The following is a 19,162-nucleotide window of genomic DNA, read 5'->3' on the forward strand; positions in this document are numbered from 1 at the left end:
GCCTGTGCTCCGCAACGGGAGAGGCCACAGCAGCGAGAGGCCCGCGTAACGCCAAAAAAAAAAAAAAAAAAAAGTAGAGGAATTCCATTTTAGGCTGCATTTGTCTTCAAATAGACAAAAGCTCTTCTCTTCCTGGATCCAGATTCACTCTCCACGCTTCTCTACTCTGCTGTCTGCTTACAGAGCAAGGTCTAAATGGATGCCATGCCTTTGGCTTCCAGTTGGGTTCAGCTAATGTGAGCCACTCTAGGAGGTCAGATGAGGGAGGGAGGATGTAGTCAGGGAATCTGTGCCTCTGGTTCCCTCTCTGTGGGGGTCATTCAGGACTGGCTGGATGCCTTGGGAGAAGTTCACTGCTTCTATACAGGTGGCCTACTCTTCACAACGCCTTTTGGGTTCTGGTTGCTGCTTCCCCTGCTTGTCCCTCTGGACCCACAGGTGATGAACAGCTCTCCTATCACTGTATTATACCTTGGGTTCCCCTTATACCCTTCTCACTTTGTCAATAGTCCTTTTATACATTTTCTCTCCTCACTTGAGTGTGCCATCTGCCATCCTTCTATGCGGTCTACAGCTAGATCAACTCCATGTGAAGGAAAATACCGTCAAACTAGAAGTGATCCTAGATGAAAGCCTCTGAAATACTTCTGAGTCTAGGTTTACCCTTGCATTTAATACCGCCTCTGACAGGGGGATCATTACCTCTTGAAACTGCCTGTTTCCTTATCAGATGGGCTCACCTTTGGATATTTCCTAGGTGGTGCTGAATTTGACCTCTCGGGGACATCACGGAAACATGTCCTTTCCGTGTTGAAATAGGAGTGACCAAGATTGGATTGGAAGTCAAGTCCTGTGAAAAATGGAGCAAGAGACCTGGAAGAATTTACCCTCCAGATATTTAATGTGCAACCCATAGCCTTACATATCATAGGAACAAAATTACTGTATTTAGATACATAAATGTTGGGTAAACTCAGCGGGACCAGGTTGTTTATTTAGAAATATTTGAAAAACTGTCATATACAAGTGGGGTTAGTCATATTTTTATATCTCTGGCAATAAATCTGAGACCCAGTAGTTGACATTTAAAGGGAGTAGATTTCAAATCCATACAAAGAACTTTTTAACCCTCAGCCTCCCAGTGAGGTGCCAAAGTCTCCATCACTTGATATAATCCAGGGGGGATGGGATTCCACAGCGGGACTATTGGAAAGAGGATTCCAGCAGTGGAATGCAGTTGGACCAGTGGTGATAATACAAAAACAAGAATAGCAGCTGCCACGTGTTAAACATTCACTGTGTGCCAGGCTCTGTGCTCCGAATACATTATCTCACTTAATCCTCATTTAATCCCTATGAGGTTGGCCTGTTAAGTTCAGAACTCACTGAGGTTAAGGAACTTGCCCTGTATCATGCAGCCACAGGCTATGGAGGTAGGATATGGACCCAGGTCTGTCTGATGCCAAAGCTGATGGTTTCAACCTCCAGCGGTTGGTGTCAGAATCACCTGGGGAACTTGGTGGCCAGGCAAAGGTCTAGTGCCTGTCCTACTTGCATGAATCTAGGATCTGTGTGCTTTTCCAGCTCTCTACGTGATTCTAATTTACACGAGTTTGCGCATCACTGCTATACTTTGTCATCATCATCATTCCAAATGCCCATCTGGTTCTGAGGGTCACTGTGGGAATAACTGTGCATCAAGTTCTGCTTTAACCTTTATCCTCTTGAGCTATAAGACTAACTCACCCCCACCCTTACCCACTGCCCACACCGGCCCCTACTTCAATCTACCTTTGTTTGGTGGGCTATTTCATGAGCTCAATCCCTGAGAAAGGCCAGGCTCCATTCTGAATCTCATACAGAGCCATGGGAACAGAAAGGTCCCCCTGCCTCTTCTTTCCTGTCAGGGGAGAGTAAGGAAAGTGTTGTGCAAATCTCATCATTTCCCGTTTTAAGCTCAAGTGAAGAACACGCCCATTGCTGAGGATGGAGGCAGGATAAATGTCATACTTCTGAGCGAATGGAGGCCTTTAGCTGTTTCAGGAAGATTTAGGTTTATTCCACCTTGACCTTGGAGGACCTGCCTTGACTCTGTTTCTGGAAAATGGACCAGGTTTGGGGGTTGAGGATGATGGGTGGGGAAAAGGAACAGTCTGATCTTCCAGCGCTTGGATGCAGCTGTCACCATCTGACTGTGATTTTTTTCCCCTTGCACATGTCCCAAAGGAAGCTGGCCAAGAAGCAGAAGGAAACACAGAGTGGAGCGCAGAGGGAGATGGGGCCCGTGGCCTCGGCCGACAAACCCACCACCAAGCTCAGCACCAGCCGCAACGACGCCGGCTTCTCCTCTAGCTCACAGGACGTTAATGGATTCAGTAAGTTGAGGCAACTAAGGGGACGGGGACATCCGTACCAGCTTGACCCTGGTACCTCTGCTGTTGACCCCTCACAGTGTCAGGTGCTATAGGACATGGAGTCTGGATGCTTCCCTGGGGCGGTCCAGGATGCAGGTGCTCCCTGGCAAAGACATGGGGCCACCCATCCGAAAAGGAGAATCTCAGAACCTCAAAGCAGATGGAAATGAGGGCAAGCCATCTTAACTGCTGCTTGTGTACACAGAGGCAGGTTAAAACTAATAATAGTAAAAAAAAAAAAAAAAAAGAAGAAGAAGGAAGGCATGGTTATGCCCTTAAGGAGAAAACTGTGCCAAGCTGAATTGAGTGTCTTACAGTTATCAAAACAGTGCTGCACATAAACCACATAAAGTAGATGAGTTATGGGTTATCACTGTCTCCATTTCTCAGCTTGTGAAACTGAGGCCCAGACTTCTCCAAAGTCCCATGGCTGATGAGTAACTTATCCAGAACTGGAAGCCACGCCTTCCAAGCCTTGGTCAGTTTCAAGACACAGCTAGTGATCCAAGTGGCATTTAGTCAAGGGCAATGGTGTCCTCATACAGAGTTAATACAGGATCCCAAGCTAATAGTAGTGGCTACAATTTCAGGGTTCACCCCATCCACAGGAGAACATCAAGACTAGTAAACTAAAGCTAGTTTAGTTTTGCTCTTAACTTTCTGAAAGCCAGTTCTTTTTCTGAATTGCGTAGAAATGCTAGATACCCCAGCCTCTGCTCCAAAGTGGGGAAAGCAGGAATCTAAAGGAATATGAGCAGAGACAAATGTTCCCCCTACACTGTGCCAGTGGCAAAGGGAAGAAATCATATTTTGTAAAGATCACTTAGATAAGGTCAATTTGGGATGACGGGGATCTATGAGAGGATGAAGCAAGAAAGGAAACAAGTATTTACAGACCACCTTCGTCTGCACCACAGCCTTGTGAGATGCTTAGTATGATTGTTCCCATTTTATAGACGACGTATCCAGAGCTCAGTGTTTGGCTGACCTTCCCACGGTTACACAGCTGCTTCCTGATGGATCCAGGATCCAAGGGTACCTCAGACCCATGATTCCTCACCTCAAGTGTACCACAGCACCTACCTGAGGCAGTTTTCAAAATCCGCATATCTGAGCCCCACACCTTACCTGCTGAATCAAAATCTCCTGGGGCACGCGGAGTGGGATGGGGACTCAGGATGTGGATTTTGTAAAAGCCACGCAGGGGGTTCTTATAGGCACCCTGTTAAGAAGGCTGAACTTTGAAAGAGGCAACAGCTATTTTCAAGTATTGACGTGCTACCTTGGGAAAGAGAGATTTTGTTTTAAACCTATAAAGACTGAAAAAATAGTGAAATGAGTACTCATGTAGTCTTTACCTAGATTCACCAGTCGTTCGCATTTTGCAATATTTGCTCTCTCTCTCTCTCATGTACACACACACACACTATATGTATACATACATTATATATATATATATATATAATTTTATGAACCATTTCGAAGTAAGTTTTAGACATCATGACACTCTCCCTCCAGAGAATTCAGCATGTGTTTCCTGAGAACTAGGACAGCTCTTCAGCATAGCCAGAATGAAATTATTTTACCCAAGAAATATAACCTTGTTTCAATCTCTGATAGACCAGAGTCCAGAGCTGAATTTCCCCCATGGCCCTAAAATGTTCTCTCCTATCGTTACTGTCTTTTGATCCAGGATCCAGTCAAGGTGCTCACTTTATATTTGGCCACCACGGCTCCCATCGCCTTTCTATCTACAGCAGTCCTCCCACCTTTCATTTTCCTTTCAGGATGCTGACATCTTTTAAAAGTCTAGGCCAGTTGTCCACAGAATGTTCCACAGTCCAGATTCGTCTGATTTTTTTTCATCATGATCACACTCAGGTTAAACATTTTGGCAAAAATGCCACACAGGTCACGTTGTGTATGTACTTCCCTTTGCATCATTTCAATAGATGCGTGCTATCACTTTGCCCACTCTTGGTGATGCTAAGTTTGAATACTTCTTAAGGTTGAGAAATGGCTTTTAAAGACGAAGCCTGACAGCACATACTGATTATTTCATGAGTAAATATTTAACTTCTATTTTCCTCAGAGAGCAGAGCAAGTTTGCAGTCTGCCTAAACACAAAGTCAGTTCTTAATCCATTCTCCACCCAGGTGAATTTCTGGGATTCATACATTCCCTTGGGTCCAGGAAAAGAGGATGCCGACAGAGGGAAGGAGAGGTGGAAAAGAGGGTAGCAAGGAACTGGGCTTGGGTTGTCCTTAAAGGCGCATCCTGAGCGCCGCCCCACCCCAAGCCTTTGGCCTCGTTAACTTGTCACTGACTCTCCTGCTTTTGTCCTGAGGCAAGGAAGTTCGTTAGCAAGTCTAGCTGATGGCACTGCTGGCCAAGTGGTACCTATTCACCCAAAACCTTTCCTGTCCAGGCCAGGCTCTTGTGCACCGTTTTTTTCCCATTTCCATTTCTGTAAAAATGTCCTGGGAGGGCTCCAAATGCCAAAGAGATGTGGTCAAAGACACATGACAAACATCATGACCCCAAAATTGGAGGTATTTGATCTTAAGCTTTCTGATTTTAAATGAAAACCTGGTAACACCAGTTTCTTGGATTTTAAGGGGAAACCTCACCTCCATTTTCCCCGTGGGCTAAAATTTAGACTCTTAAGATTAAAGCACCCAAGACTGAGGTAGATTGGCCAGCCAGAGAGGAAGAAGCAGCATATCCAATAAAATCTAATCAGATGTTTTAAAGTCCAGACACTATCTTTCCAAGATCGATATATGTGTGTTTTACATTTATATACACACATATACATGCACACAGACATAACACGCATACCCAGACATGTGTATATGTGTGTACATTCATTTTAATGATATTGCTTTTAAAAAGACAGAAAAAATTCAATTGACGTTATACTCAATTATTAAGAAATTTTGCATTTGTTTGAATCAATAAATATTTTAGGATTCTATCTATGCATCTGGTGTCCTCAGGCTAGAGTCACAAACATGCTCTGGGGATTCTTTTGAATGCCCTGGAATGAATCAGGTACCTTTTAAAATGCTCTACGGAATCACTGGGGTGTGATTTGAGGGGAAAAAAAATGTAAGTAATGCTTACACTGGAGATGTAGAAATTGCTTCTGCAATCACCCTGATGTATGTAAAATTGAATCTATTTTCATGGCATTAGGGAAGTGACTGTCTGGCTTCTCCACTGGGTCTTTAGGAGGGCCTGAGATTATTTGCAAATGTTGAAGAAGCATTGCTAGAGGCAGAACACAAGAATAGATGTCACACTGGAAAAGATTACAGAAAAAACCTGCCCTGAGCAATTATTTCATTATTGAACAGGTGGGCCCTGGCCTGATTCAACTTTTGCATCCTACTGTGTGGATTTGTTTTCCTGGGTTTTCGATTCCAAGTGACTGCTAAGTTCTGCAACATCCATTCCATCAAGTCTCCCAATTTTGTATAGGACCAGTGACCTCTGGGATGCAGGGGTGAGGGGGCTTTGTCAGGTATGGGCTGTTGCTCTGGAGTGCTGTGGCATTCTTGAAAAAGGAGTACCTGTCAGCAGTGTGCATTGTTTTCAGTTTAAAGAAACGCTGGCTTTTATTAAGTAATCTGATTTTGATCTTACTGCCTTGTGTACCTGCTTGTTATTTTTTTCTGAGAGCTTTTGCTCCCTGGGATCATTTCCTGGGTCTTTCTTCTGCCGCTTTCTTTTTACATTCCTGCTTAAATCTTCTTTATGTCTTTTGTTCATAGTCTCATCCTCTCCTTGTTTATTTTAGTCCAAATCAAAATGCTTCAAAACAAATTGCTGTTGAATTCTATGGTACGGGGCTTGGCTGTCTACCCTTCATGTAATAGCATTTGACAGACTCACTTGCCCATTGGGTACTGTTAGTAAACTCCATCTTCATTTTTTTGCTTCCATTCTATTCAGTGGTTTCATGTCTGGTGGGTGAAGACAGTTTATCTCTAAGGAGCATCACATGCTGGGCCATCAAGCTCTCTGCTAAATAAAGAAGCAGGCACTGTTGAGGGCTTGGAGGTGAGATTTAGTGGCCATTTGCTCAGTGCTTAGTACATGCCTGTCCCTGTCCTGAGTCCCGAGCACAGTTTGGGGAGGGGTGTAATTACAAAAATGAATAAAACGGGGCATTGTCTCAAAAATAACAAATGTTCCTACTTTTAAGTTTTTCATAGTTTACAGAAGTCCTTTTGCAAAAACCTGGAGCCATAGATCCTTATTCCTGCACCATGAAAGAGCTGGTAGGTTTCTTACTACCCCCATTCTACAGATGAGGAAACCGAGGTTCAGAGAGACTCCATGCTGCAAATCACACAGGCATTTGCAGAGTCATAATAAGGATCTGTCTCTCCTGACATCAGTTAGGTTTTATCCACTTAGTTCTTCAAAGAATTTAGAAAAACATCCATAAAAGTACCTACGATAAAACAGCTGTATGAGAATTAAATAATCAGGATCAGGAAAACATAAATGAAGACAAGAGGGTCAAGACCAGGTTATTTTAAAATATAACTCCATTATATGAAAACGTAATCTCAATATGCAGGCTGGCAACTTTCAAATTCCACTTTGGCTCTTCGCTTTCTAGTAACAAAAGCTCAAATAGGAAGATCACTTTTATTGGCATCTACAATGTGCTAGACTGTATACTTTATATAAATCCCATTCTTAAGCCTCCTAGGAACCCTATAAATTAGGTATTATTCCCATTTCATAAGTGAAGAAACTGAGTTTCAGAGAATTGGAGTAAATAAGCCCAAAGTCCCACACACATAGAGTGGGTGGGGATGGCATTGGAAGCCAAAATAGGGTAATCTGACTCCAGAATCCATGTTTCCTCTCCTGCATCAGGAATGCAGCTCTCACCACTCACTGGTCTCACTGTATGAGGCTGCTGATGGCTCCTCCCCTTTTCTACCACGTGGGCGGAAGCTGCTACCACCACAGTGTCCTGCAAGGAGCCTGTGGCTGGATACTGGCATGGAGCCAATCCGATTCCCACCCGGTGCCAGGCTCTGTGATAAGCATGTTCAAATCTGGCATCTTACTCTGTCCTCACAGTAACCCTCTCTAGTTGGTATGTTTGTTAGCAAACCCATTTTACAGTAGAGGAAACTGGTGCTCTGAGATATTAAAAGATCTTCCTCAGGTCCCGTAATGAATACCTAGTGAGGTTTGGACCCATGTTCTACTTTCTAAACCAAGCGTCTTGTCTTTCCTCCAACCTTACGCTTTCTCTCCATCACAAAGCAGGGTGAAGGAAAGAAAGGAGATCAGCGTGAATAGCCTTGCTAGCTGATAGGACAGAGCCTCCTCTGGGTTCCTCTATCCACTTCAGAGCCCAAAATGCCTGTCGCAGGAAGGTAGCTGCCCAGTAATCCAGAAAGGACCTGTGAGAATTGTCCCACCAGGAGCTTCTTCGGAAGTGGGACTGTAGGCCAGATGGTCCCATCCCATCCTCGGGCATTCCTGAGCTGGTCCAAGCCCTGTATAGATATAGAGAGAGATGAGCAAGAGAGAGAGATTGCAGCCTGGTGTGGGAGACTCATGGTCCCAAAATGAACATCTTTGCACAACCCAAATATGTATGTATGTATGGATGGATGTATATATGATTGATGGACCTGGAATTCATCTAAGATCTTCTAGCTCCAAGGCCATATCTGGTTCCAGCTCTTCTGGTACTGGATTCTATCTTCTTTTAAGGTGAAATCTGCTCTCTGTAACTTCCATCCATTCATTCCTGATTTTGCACACAAAGTATGGGTTGGTCAGCAACGGGACGCTGGCCCTTGTCTGCCCTCTGGTGTCCCAGAGGGTAATGAAAATCAGTCTTTCTCTTCCTGCAGCTCCGAGCCTCACCCCCAGCTATTGGACTGCAGCCAGCTGTGTGCCCTGCAGGTCCTGCCCTCAGGCTCAGCGGCCCTCACATCAGCTATCAACCTTCTTCAGTACACATTTCTGTTTTCCAGTCTGTTCAAAATCTTGATTGGCGCATGTCTCCATTTAGTCCATGTCTATGAAGTGTGTGGTTTCCAAGTCTACCCTGGGCCGAACTACTGGAAGTTCAGGGGACCGCCACCACCCTCACTCACTTTTCCAGACCTGGGTTCAGAACACACTGCTCACGTTTGAATTAACCTCCAAATGTCCATCAGGTATCTGCCTCACGCAGAGTTCATGGCTTCCAGCTCGGGATTTGAGGGTCTCAAGTAAAGACTTTATATTTCATCTGTGCTGTGTCTTCGTGTTAGATTTGACCCTGTTATCCCAGTGTACTGAGATATTTTTGATTTCTAGCGGGGTTAGCCAAGGAGCTCACTTAATCCTCCCAGTTTGGGGCCTCAAATTACAATAATTATTAGATTATTAATATTCATCATACCAGCTATTATCTATTGAGCATTAATTATGAGCCCATTTCCAGCTGAGTGTTTTATATGCATTATCTTATCTCATTGGTGTGTTGGGAGGATTGAATAAGCGTTATGATTATCCTTGATGATTTACAGGTGAGGAAACTGAGGTTTAAATAATAAGGAACTTGCCTAAGCCTTCATAGTTTTAAATGGCAGATTTTTAAGCTGGAACTTAAACCTGGGTCTGTGTGACACCGCTAAGCCTACAGCCAAGATCATTCCACTATACTGCCTTCTGTAAGATAGATGTTATTATTCCCATTTTATAGAGAAGGAAAGTTAAAGTGTTCAGTTTCAGCAAACACTGAGTCATTTGCTCAGAGCAGTGGTGCTCAAAGTGTGGTCCCCAGATCAGCAGCAATCAGCATCACCTGGGAACTTTTTGGAAGCAAATTCTTGGGCCCCACCCCAGACCTACTGAACCCCAGACTCCGCGGGTGGGGCTCAGCAGTCACTGTTTTTAATGAGCCTTCCAGGTAATGCTGATGGACATTCAAGTCTGAGAATCGCTGGCTGGTAGTAAAGCCCAGGACTATCAGACTCTAAAGCCCTTGTTCTTCCATGTGCAAAATTGTCTCTGATCGTACAGTTAGGCACACTGAGAGAGAAAGGCTGATTTTCCCTTTCTCGGGGTGGAGGCACCAAGAAGAGGGGCTGCCTGGGGATGCTGGACCTGAGGGCTGCTGAAGCTCATATATAGCTGAGGCTCCCTAAACCCAGGGCTCCTTTCACAACCATCTCTGGAACTTTCTGTCCTTTTGTCTGAATGGCAAACAACCCCCCGAGAGTCAGAATGGAAGGAGTGGAAATCTACAAGGAAGAGCAGTCGTGAGTCACACAGTGAAACCATGAACTCAACAGAACATCATGAAGAGGAATTTTTAAAAATGCACCAAGTTCTGTTTGAAGGGACAATTATATTTTCTGGTGGCTCCAGGATTAAACTGAATCTAGGAGAAGAATTGAATGTTACAAGCTTGCCACCTCCAGTTTTATTGAATATTTTATAGAGATTATTGAATATTTTGCAATCATCCTCTTGGCTGACAGATTAAAGGACACACTTACTAAGTTCCCGGCAACCCAAAGTGGAATGGAATTGTTTATTCCTTGGAAATGCAAAATGGAAATTTAAGTGGCCTTGAGAAAGTAAACAAATTGTCCATCCCAAGCATTAAAGAGTTAAACTAAGGTAAGTGTCAGAGAAGGATATTAGACTCCAAAAGGAGACATAGTAGACCATCAAAACTAAGAATTACCTTAGACACCGTCTGATCCAACTTCCTCATCTTAAAGATGAAGAACTGAGTCCCAGAGAGTTTTCTCAAGGTCACTCATCGAGTCACTAGCAAAACCTGGGCTAGAGTTGGGAGCTGTGACCACTCTAGTCCTTGTCCCCTGGTCTCCTTCAGAGGAATGAAGTATGGTCCGTAATGGCTTGTCTTCTAATATTTTCTGTAGACCCCCAATCCGATTTCTGCACAAATCTAACCTTCTCAAATTGAATTATACTTTTCATCTCCTGGTTATCAGAATAACTGAGGTGTTCCTTTAAATATTCATTGACTGCCAGCTATATGCTAAGCAGGGTAGGGATTGTAAAGATAAATAAGACATAGTCTCTGCCTTCAAGGATATTACTCTCCTCCAAGAGGAGATTCGTAAGTGGATTAGTTTCAATAAATGCGATAAGTGATAGAGAAAAGGCATGTGTGGTGCCCTAGGAACACTGATCAGAGGCTCAGCGGGTGATTAATTCTGCCTGAGTTAGACAGTACTATCTATATGAGGAAGTGGATTTTGATTTGAGGAAAGTGCAAGGAAAAGATTGTCCCAGATAGAAGGAACAAAGGCTCGGAGGTGTAAGGGGTATGGTGAGCTTGAGGAAGGGGCCTTAAAATACAGGGTGCTTTGTTCTGCAAGCATATGGCCAGAGATGTGTCTGGAACAGTAGCTGGAACCTGCCCGAGAAGGAACTTACATTTGTAGCCTACTTAAATTCACTTTCCAGGAGGGACAACCTATTTGGAAATTAGAGTGATCCCAGTGTTAGGTGCCCTTGTATGTTGTTGGAACCTGGCCTCATATTCTCTTTGATTTGTATAGATTCAGCTTTCCATTATAAATAAGTAGGGACAGGATTTTATCAGCTACAGACCTTTACTTTCATTGTGAGCTGGCCCAGACATTCTTTCTCAATACCCTTTCAGAGAGACCTCAGTAAAGCTACAAAGCTGAACTTGTTTTTGACAATTTATGCTAGGCCACTACATCTTGAGAAGAAAATAGAATTGTTCTATACACCTCACAGGTGGTCCTGAATTGCAACAGGGCACTTAGGAAGTGCTTGTTAAAGTAATCAAGGGTAAAGAAGTGCCGTTGAAAATGTAAATATATAGTTGCTAGGTAGCAGAATAAACTGAGCTTAGAGACTAGGTTTTTTTTTCCACAGCTCAAAGCTACAGCCTTGATAAGTTGAAAACACAGATAATAATTCTACCAGCTAACATTTTGTGAGTAATTCCTGGACAAAGCACTTTACATGCATCATTTCATTTCATGATCTCAACAATTCTATGAGGCAGGTCAGGGAAACTGAGGTTCAGAGATTTTAAGTAACTTTCTCAAGGGCACACAGCTACCAAGAAGCCAGACTGAGGTTTGAACCTGGTTTATATAATTGCCCTGTCAGCAGCCTGTCCTTGAAATACTTTCTTTGCTTGACTTCTACTCTCCTGGTTTTCCTCCTTCCTCCCCAGCCATTTCTTCTCATGCTTCTTTCTTGGTTCTTCTTCTAACCATTCCAACATCCCAGGACTTAGCCCAGAATCTTCTCTTTTCTGCTTATGCTCAGTCTAAGTGGGCAGTGAAGATGACATTAATTGAGATAATGAGCACAAGAAGAGGCCAGATTGGAAGCAGAGGAGGGGAGTTCAGATCTAGCCAGATAAGGTTTGAAGTGCTCTTGAGTCACTGAAGACATGTCAAGTAGGCTGTTGGACGTGTGGGCCTGGAGCTCAGCAGAGGAGTCTGGCCTGGAGATATAAATGTTTGCTACATTGTATATACACAGTGATTGAAGACTTTGCCATGAATAAGGAAACTGAAGCACATTAAGATGGGACACGTTGCCTGGCATCACTTAGCAAGTTAGTGGAAGAACCAGATCATCGAACTAGGACTTACTATTAGAAGTGCCTACAGAGAAGCAGTCAGTTAAAGCTGACGACAAAACAGGGGTCTATGAAAGGGGCTACGTGACTAGTCCAAGCGCAGACTTTCTGGTCATCCACCCAGACCCTGAGATGGACCTTGGAATGTGTGAATGAGCTAATGGATTAGGTAGCCTCATGGTTGTCTACTCAGCCAGGATTATGATAAGATGTCAGTATGCAAAGCATAACTTTCTGAATCAAAATGGCAATTTTTAAAAGTCTGAAGTCTGATTTATATATTAGTGGTTGGGAACAGATCTATATACCTTAGAAATTCAGTGAAGGAGCTGTAGTGTTGACATCATCACAGAGGTTGAGAAGCCCACGTAAAGTTCTTGCCCAGGTGGTAGGTTGTCCCATTGTCCACAGAGGTGGACAGCAGGTATGATACAGGAGGTAGACGTTTGGAGAGGGAACGTCTTTGCAAAGCAGAATTCAAGGAAGTGGAAGAAAAAGATCAGAGTGCCAAGGACAGGCAAAATCCCTCTATCCCCTGCATTACCATCTCCATCGTTCTCTAGGTGGTCTCCTACATACTTCTGGAGTATGTCATGACGTTTAGTTAGGCTGACTCAGTAGGATGCTCTCGACTGGATTGAGAGGAACTGCCTACACCACCAGACGTCTATTATATCTCTAACCTGCACCTACCTCTAGAGTGGACAGATGTCGAGTGAGGAGATCCCCCAACTACAATACTAAGTGTTGGTAACACAAACATGAAAAAGGCAGTTCTGCTTCTAAAAATCCCATGATATTTTAGGGAACACAGACACAGTGATATGGCATGATACATCTAGTAGAGGTATGTGTAGAAGCTGCACGGAGAATGGTGTCTGGTGAAGGGAGGCTATTCTGGCCCATTAACCATGTAATTCATCTGTCTTCGGGTGATTTACTTTTCACTTCACCAGCCATGTGAGTTGACTCCCTAATTATATGAAGGCTGGAAATGAAAGTAAAATTTCAATCCCTTGGCAGTAAAACAAGAGGAAATGTGTTAAACATGATGATCAGAGATACATTTAGCAGAGATACAATGTAGAGTCATCTTGACATGTTCCTTTCCCTTACCCTCCACATTTAATTCAATACCAAGTTTTGATTCTTCTGCATCTTCAATATGTGCAGAACCCATCCACATTCAATACCTCCATCCTCGTCCAAGTTACCATCATCTCCTACTTCAGTAAGATCCATAGCCCCTAAATAATCCTCATATCCATCCTTGTCATTCTCTAGTTCATTTTCTTCTTAGCAGTTAGGGAGATCTATTCAAGGCAAATGTAAATACGTTGCCTCATATCTCCCTGGCTTAAAACAATTCTATGGCTTCTGATTTTTCTTAAGCTAAAAACTGAGGTCCCCATCCAGATCTTATATACAGATCTTGCCCTGCTCATTTTTTCCAAGTTCTCACATTTCACTGTTCCTTTCTCTGTGAGCTCCAGCCACACTACCTTCTTCTCTAAGTGCTCCACCTTTTTCACACTCCTTCTACCACAGGGCCTTTGCCCATGCCATTGCTCTGTCTACAGCAGGGTCAACAAACTACAGCCCGCAGGCCAAATCCAGCACACTCTTCGTTTTTGTAAATAAAGCTTTACTGGAAAAGAGCTATGCTTATTTGTTTACATCTTGTCTATACATAGCTGTTTTTGTGCTCCTATCAGTAGAGTTGAGTAATTGCTATTGAGACCATCTAGCCCACAAAACCTACATATTTACTCTCTGGCCATTAACAGAAATGTTTTGTAACTCCTCATCTAGAACACTGGCTATACCCACACTGTTCCTCTAATTGGCTCCTTTAGATCTCAATTCATGGATTTCTTCCTTTTCTGACCCCTTTCTCCCCAGGCCAGATTGGATTCCTTTGTTAGGTGCTATCATGGAATTCTGTTTTCTCAGCACTGACCTCATCTTCCAAATGTATTTAAGGTCCAACTCTTCTGACAGTTGGCAAAAGATTCAAGAGGTGAGGACTGTTTCTGTTTGCTTACTACTGTGTCCCCAGCATGTAGCATGGTGTGTGGCACAGAATAGATAGACAGAGATTCTTATTTAGTTGACTAGATGGATAAATGGATGGATGTGTAGATAGATGCGACTCAGGCATAGCAATACTAAGTCAGAATAAAAAGGAATATTTAGAAAGCCTGATACAGCTGATGCTATACACTGTTGACCCACTTTCTGCATTCAGAATTGAGTGCAGCAGAATCAAAGAATGTTTCTTTGCCAGTCAGCTGGTATCCAGATCTTGGCATGTCTCCACCCCTGTCACCAACCTCTAGTCTGCCAACACTGGGGGGAATTTTACAAGCCCCTTTTCATTGTTCCTGCAAAATTGGGAGCTGCTACTCAAAATATCCTCAAGTAGTTAACTGTTGGCTGCTCTGGTAACGTGCTACAATCATTCCTCTATTCATAAGACAAGGGAAGGATAACAGCTGGTGGTCTTCAGACCAGACACAAATCTAGGCAAAGGCTCAGATAGGCTGCTATCTGGCTCTGCCAGTGGAAGAAACAAGAAAAAGAGTGAAGTCAGGAGGCAGATATAACAGACTGTGAGTCTCCACTGGCTGGACGGCCTCACAAGTAGCCATGAGAACATCAGTTATCTGGGAATGTTCTGAGAGACAATGGTCATCAATTACATGGATCCAATCTATATGGTCATGGAGAGCTGGCTTCCCCACATGATTTGTCTTGGGAGCTGAGATGTTTCTTTGGTTATTGAAACTCACTAAGTGAAAAGGAAGGGGTTTGAACTGTGTTGGTTTTTTAGATGAGAAGAAGCCAAAATGAGTTGATAGAATATCAGTAGGAAATGGAATTAGGCTTCTGGGGCTGCTTCAGGATGATCAAGGAAAGTGTCAGGGCGGAGCTGAATCTCAAACAATGAGTGATCAGAGATTGTCAAGGCAGAAAAGGAGAAACATGTTATTGCTGTCTTTGTTTTGTTATGACACACCACGTCAATACTTAATGGCATAAAACAACCACCATTATATTTTGCTCACAATTCTGTAGGCCAAGAGTTGGGGCAGGGGTGAGCAGGGATTAGTGGTTGTGTCTGCTTGAAAATGAGGGGACTCACATGGAATGACTTGAATGGCTGGAAATGATTAGGATGGCTCTCCGAGAGCCATATGTCTGGGTCCTCATTTCTTCCTCAAGTGGCATCTGCTAGGGATGGAATGCCCAAATGGCTCATTTATTTGTGTGTCTGACCCCTTGGTTGAAATGACTAGAACATCTGGGGATGGCTGGCCCCTCTCCCTGTGAGTCTAACTTAGTCTTCTTTGTAGCATGGCAGACTCGTGGTAGTCAGACTTATTACATGATGGCTGGCTTCCCCCAGAGCGAGTGTTCTGAGAAAGCCAGGAGGAATGCCAGTCCTCTTAAAACTAGGTTGAGAACTGGCCAGCATTACTTCTGCTGCATATCATTATTAAAAGCAGTCACAGGGGGCTTCCCTGGCAGCGCAGTGGTTGAGAGTCCGCCTGCCGGTGCAGGGGACGCCGGTTCGTGCCCCGGTCCGGGAGGATCCCACGTGCCGCAGAGCGGCTGGGCCCGTGAGCCATGGCCGCGGAGCCTGTGTTCCGCAACGGGAGAGGCCATGGCAGTGAGAGGGCCGCGTACCGCAAAAAGAAAAAAATAAAAAAGCAGTCACAGGTAAGCCTAACAGAGTGGAGAAGCAGGCTCCACCTCTCAACAGGGGAAATGGCACATGCCTACAGGAAGAGAAAGAATTAATGGTGGTCATCTTGGAGATTAAACTACCACACTGTTCTAAAAGAAGAGAATACATGTACATGGGCACCACGGTGTGAGGTCTATTTGGCTGATTAGAGTGAACAATAAATAGGAATACTTTCCAAATCTCCAGTTTCCACTTAGGTTACAGTGATAACTCTTCCATTACTAGCACATGGTTTGGCAAGGTCTCTGAAGATCTTCAGAATCTGGAAAGAGCTTTTGCTCTCATGTACAATTCCTTGTGAGTGTGAATGTCTTCGCTAAAATACAGAGTCCAAGAGACATCAATAAAATTATCTTTTCCCTAGAGCTTGAGAGAGAATGTGAAGGGCAAGGAGACAGATGTTGGTGTCTCTGTCCGAGGGCCCGATCCTCCTTGAGACACCCTGACCCTGACCCCTTTCTCAGGAAGTCCTTTCTCTTGGACTTGTAATTATGAGTGGTTTGACATCCCTGGAGTATTTGGATTTTTAACTCCATGGGATTAGGTGGTGGGAGATGAACCGAGAAAAGTGATCAAGGGCTGTGTCTTAAAGATTGTCAAAAACTAGAGAGTTTGGAATTTATAATGTTTTCTGCAAGGAGCTAGCACAGATTTCAAGAAGTGGAGAAGCAGGATTGAGTCCAGTTCCAGAAAGATCATCCCACTGACAGTGAGGAGAATGTATTGGAGTGTGAGTTGATAAGACTAATAAAAAGTAAGTATTGTTTCTGCATGTATCAGATGCAAGGAAAGTGACTTAGCACAAATCACTGCTGCAATGGACATTTATTTTACACATGCATCCACACACACACCCACACCCCCACACACACATACCTGCTTACAGAATTACTAGTGACTACAAACAAATTGGTGTGGCCAACTGTTTGTAATGAAGCAGGTGATAGAGAGAGGATGTTCTACAACATTCCATTCTCGGGACTGTTAAGTCCAGAAGTATTGATTAGATATCCATGCTTGCTCTATATTTTCTTGATCAGTCAATATTTTGATGGTTTGATACCTGAAAATATTTGGACATATTCGATTTTTGAAATTAGTATCCTTATTCAGTTAATGTCTCATTGGGCCAATTCAGTTTTTCCAAGGTGAAAACCCCTTTCATCTTCAGGGTCTTTGATATCGCTTGGATGAAATTCCCTCTGATCTACAGATGTGACAGAGGCTCAGAAAGTAAGAGAGTCACTCCAAAGTAGCAGAGTCACTTCTGTTTCTGCTACAGGGAAGACCCATGTGGTCCTCCACTGAGTCTTCGGCCAGCTGTGCCCTAGCAAATACATGCACTTGTAAATCTGGTCCCCACTCTTATTAATAACCCTTCTTTTACTGTCCCATCACTTTCCTTGCAAATGGATCCATCAGCAGAGGTTTACCTAGTAATTCAATGTCATTATTATGCTTTACTTATAAAATAGCTATTTGCCAAGCCTGTTCTGCAGTTTAAAAATGCAGGTCTTACCATGCCACCGTCCATCTGAAAACCTGTCACCAGCTCCCCATTGCCCTCAGAGTAAAGTTAAAATGCATCTCGTGGCCTGTAAGACTCAGAATGATCTGATTCCTGTCTACATCTTTGGTCTCATCTCTAACCACTCTCTGGATTTCTCAGTATAGTTCAGTCATGTTGACTTTCCTTCTATTCTTGGAAAACACTAAGTATTTTCCAACATCATGGCTTCCACAGTTCCCTTCCCTCTTCCTAGAACATTCTTCCTTTCTGTTATTCATTGTTTACCCTTATTAATCCTTCAGATCTATGATTCTCTGTCATCTTTTGAGGACTTCCTAATCTCTAATATAAACAGTGACCATTTTTTTCTAGTCCCTTCTTTCACGAGTATTATGTATTCAAATATTTATTTAACAGTTTTTTGGTTACTGTCTGCCTTCTTCACAAACTGTAAGCTCCAAAGTGCAGAGACCACTTCTGTTTTGACTATCACTGTGTCCCTAGAGACTAGCGTTAGGTGCTTGGTATATGACAGATGCTTGATGAGTATTTGTTGAATGAACCATTATGTTAATTTTGTGATCAAGATGGATCACAGTGATTCACTTTTAACTATTCTGTATTCAGCCGACTATTCTTGTGGACTGCGTGAAAAACGTGGCCCTGTAGTTGTGAAGATGACTCAGGTTACTCTTAGATTTTGATCCCACGGTGGAGGTGGGGAGACGAGGAGGAGACCATTGCACTAGTCTGGGAGAGGTAGATGGGGTGCTCTTTGCAATTCCTTTTCTTGGGAAGTCCTAATCCTAATATCTTTGTCCTCATCATTAATTCTTTTTTTTTTTTTTTTTGCGGTACGCGGGCCTCTCACCGTTGTGGCCTCTCCCATTGCGGAGCACAGGCTCCGGACGCGCAGGCTCAGCGGCCATGGCTCACGGGCCCAGCCGCTCCGCGGCACGTGGATGGCAAAGCCCGCACTTTATTTTTTTATTTTTTTGCGGTATGCGGGCCTCCCCCTGCTGTGGCCTCTCCCGTTGCGGAGCACAGGCTCCGGACGCGCAGGCTCAGCGGCCATGGCTCACGGGCCCAGCCGCTCCGCGGCATGTGGGATCCTCCCGGACCGGGGCACGAACCCTCATCTCCTGCATCGGCAGGCAGACTCTCAACCACTGCGCCACCAGGGAAGCCCCCTCATCGTTAATTCTAAAGACCTCATGGCCAATAATGGCATCCATGGACTCCATCATTCAGTGCAGGACTGGAACACAGAAGGAACACTCTTTAGAACTACTTTGTGGCTCCTGCTGCCCCTACCCTTGTGACCTCTCTTGTGTCCTCCAGAGGGCTCTATGCTTCTAACAATTTTTTCCTTCTCCCCCTGGCACCCCAGTCACTGCTTAACCTTCTCCAACGTTATTCACTTGTGGATATTCCCAATATTTGGGAATATCTGAAAAGTCAACTTACTCTTATGTTTAAGGAATATACCTCATTGTCTTTAAAGGGGAAAGTAGAAAAAACTAACCTTTCTTTAGCCCTAACTATGTACCAGGGGCTATGCAGGATGTTGTGATATGCTATATCCTTTAATCCTTAGAACTTTTGAAGTGACAGTTATTACTGGAATCGGGCTTCTTTCACAAGTGTAGAGACTGAGGTTCAGAGATATTAAGTAACTTGTTCAAGGTCACATAGCTAGTAAGAGTTATATCAGGGATTTAAACCTAATATTTATCTTGCATATGATCCGACTACTATAATGTACTCCCTCCCAAATAATGTGAGATATGCAGACACTTGTGAGGCCATTGGGGATATGGCATACTTTGATGCTGATGTCTTCAAATCCC

General features: G+C 43.8%; 1 protein-coding gene across 2 annotated transcripts in view; it reads left to right on the top strand.

Annotated features, from left to right (window-relative positions):
* The window catches only part of PTPRT (protein tyrosine phosphatase receptor type T), a 1,083,615-nt gene that overhangs the window by 962,555 nt on the left and 101,898 nt on the right, over positions 1-19,162 (top strand). For both annotated transcript variants that reach the window (XM_024128402.2, XM_024128403.2), the window contains one exon: positions 2,227-2,375. In XM_024128402.2, the coding sequence (XP_023984170.1) occupies positions 2,227-2,375 (149 nt within the window). The remainder of the gene's footprint in view (positions 1-2,226; positions 2,376-19,162) is intronic.

The sequence above is a fragment of the Physeter macrocephalus genome, chromosome 14 (genome assembly GCF_002837175.3).
Source record: "Physeter macrocephalus isolate SW-GA chromosome 14, ASM283717v5, whole genome shotgun sequence".
In the NCBI taxonomy this organism is placed as follows: domain Eukaryota; kingdom Metazoa; phylum Chordata; class Mammalia; order Artiodactyla; family Physeteridae; genus Physeter; species Physeter macrocephalus.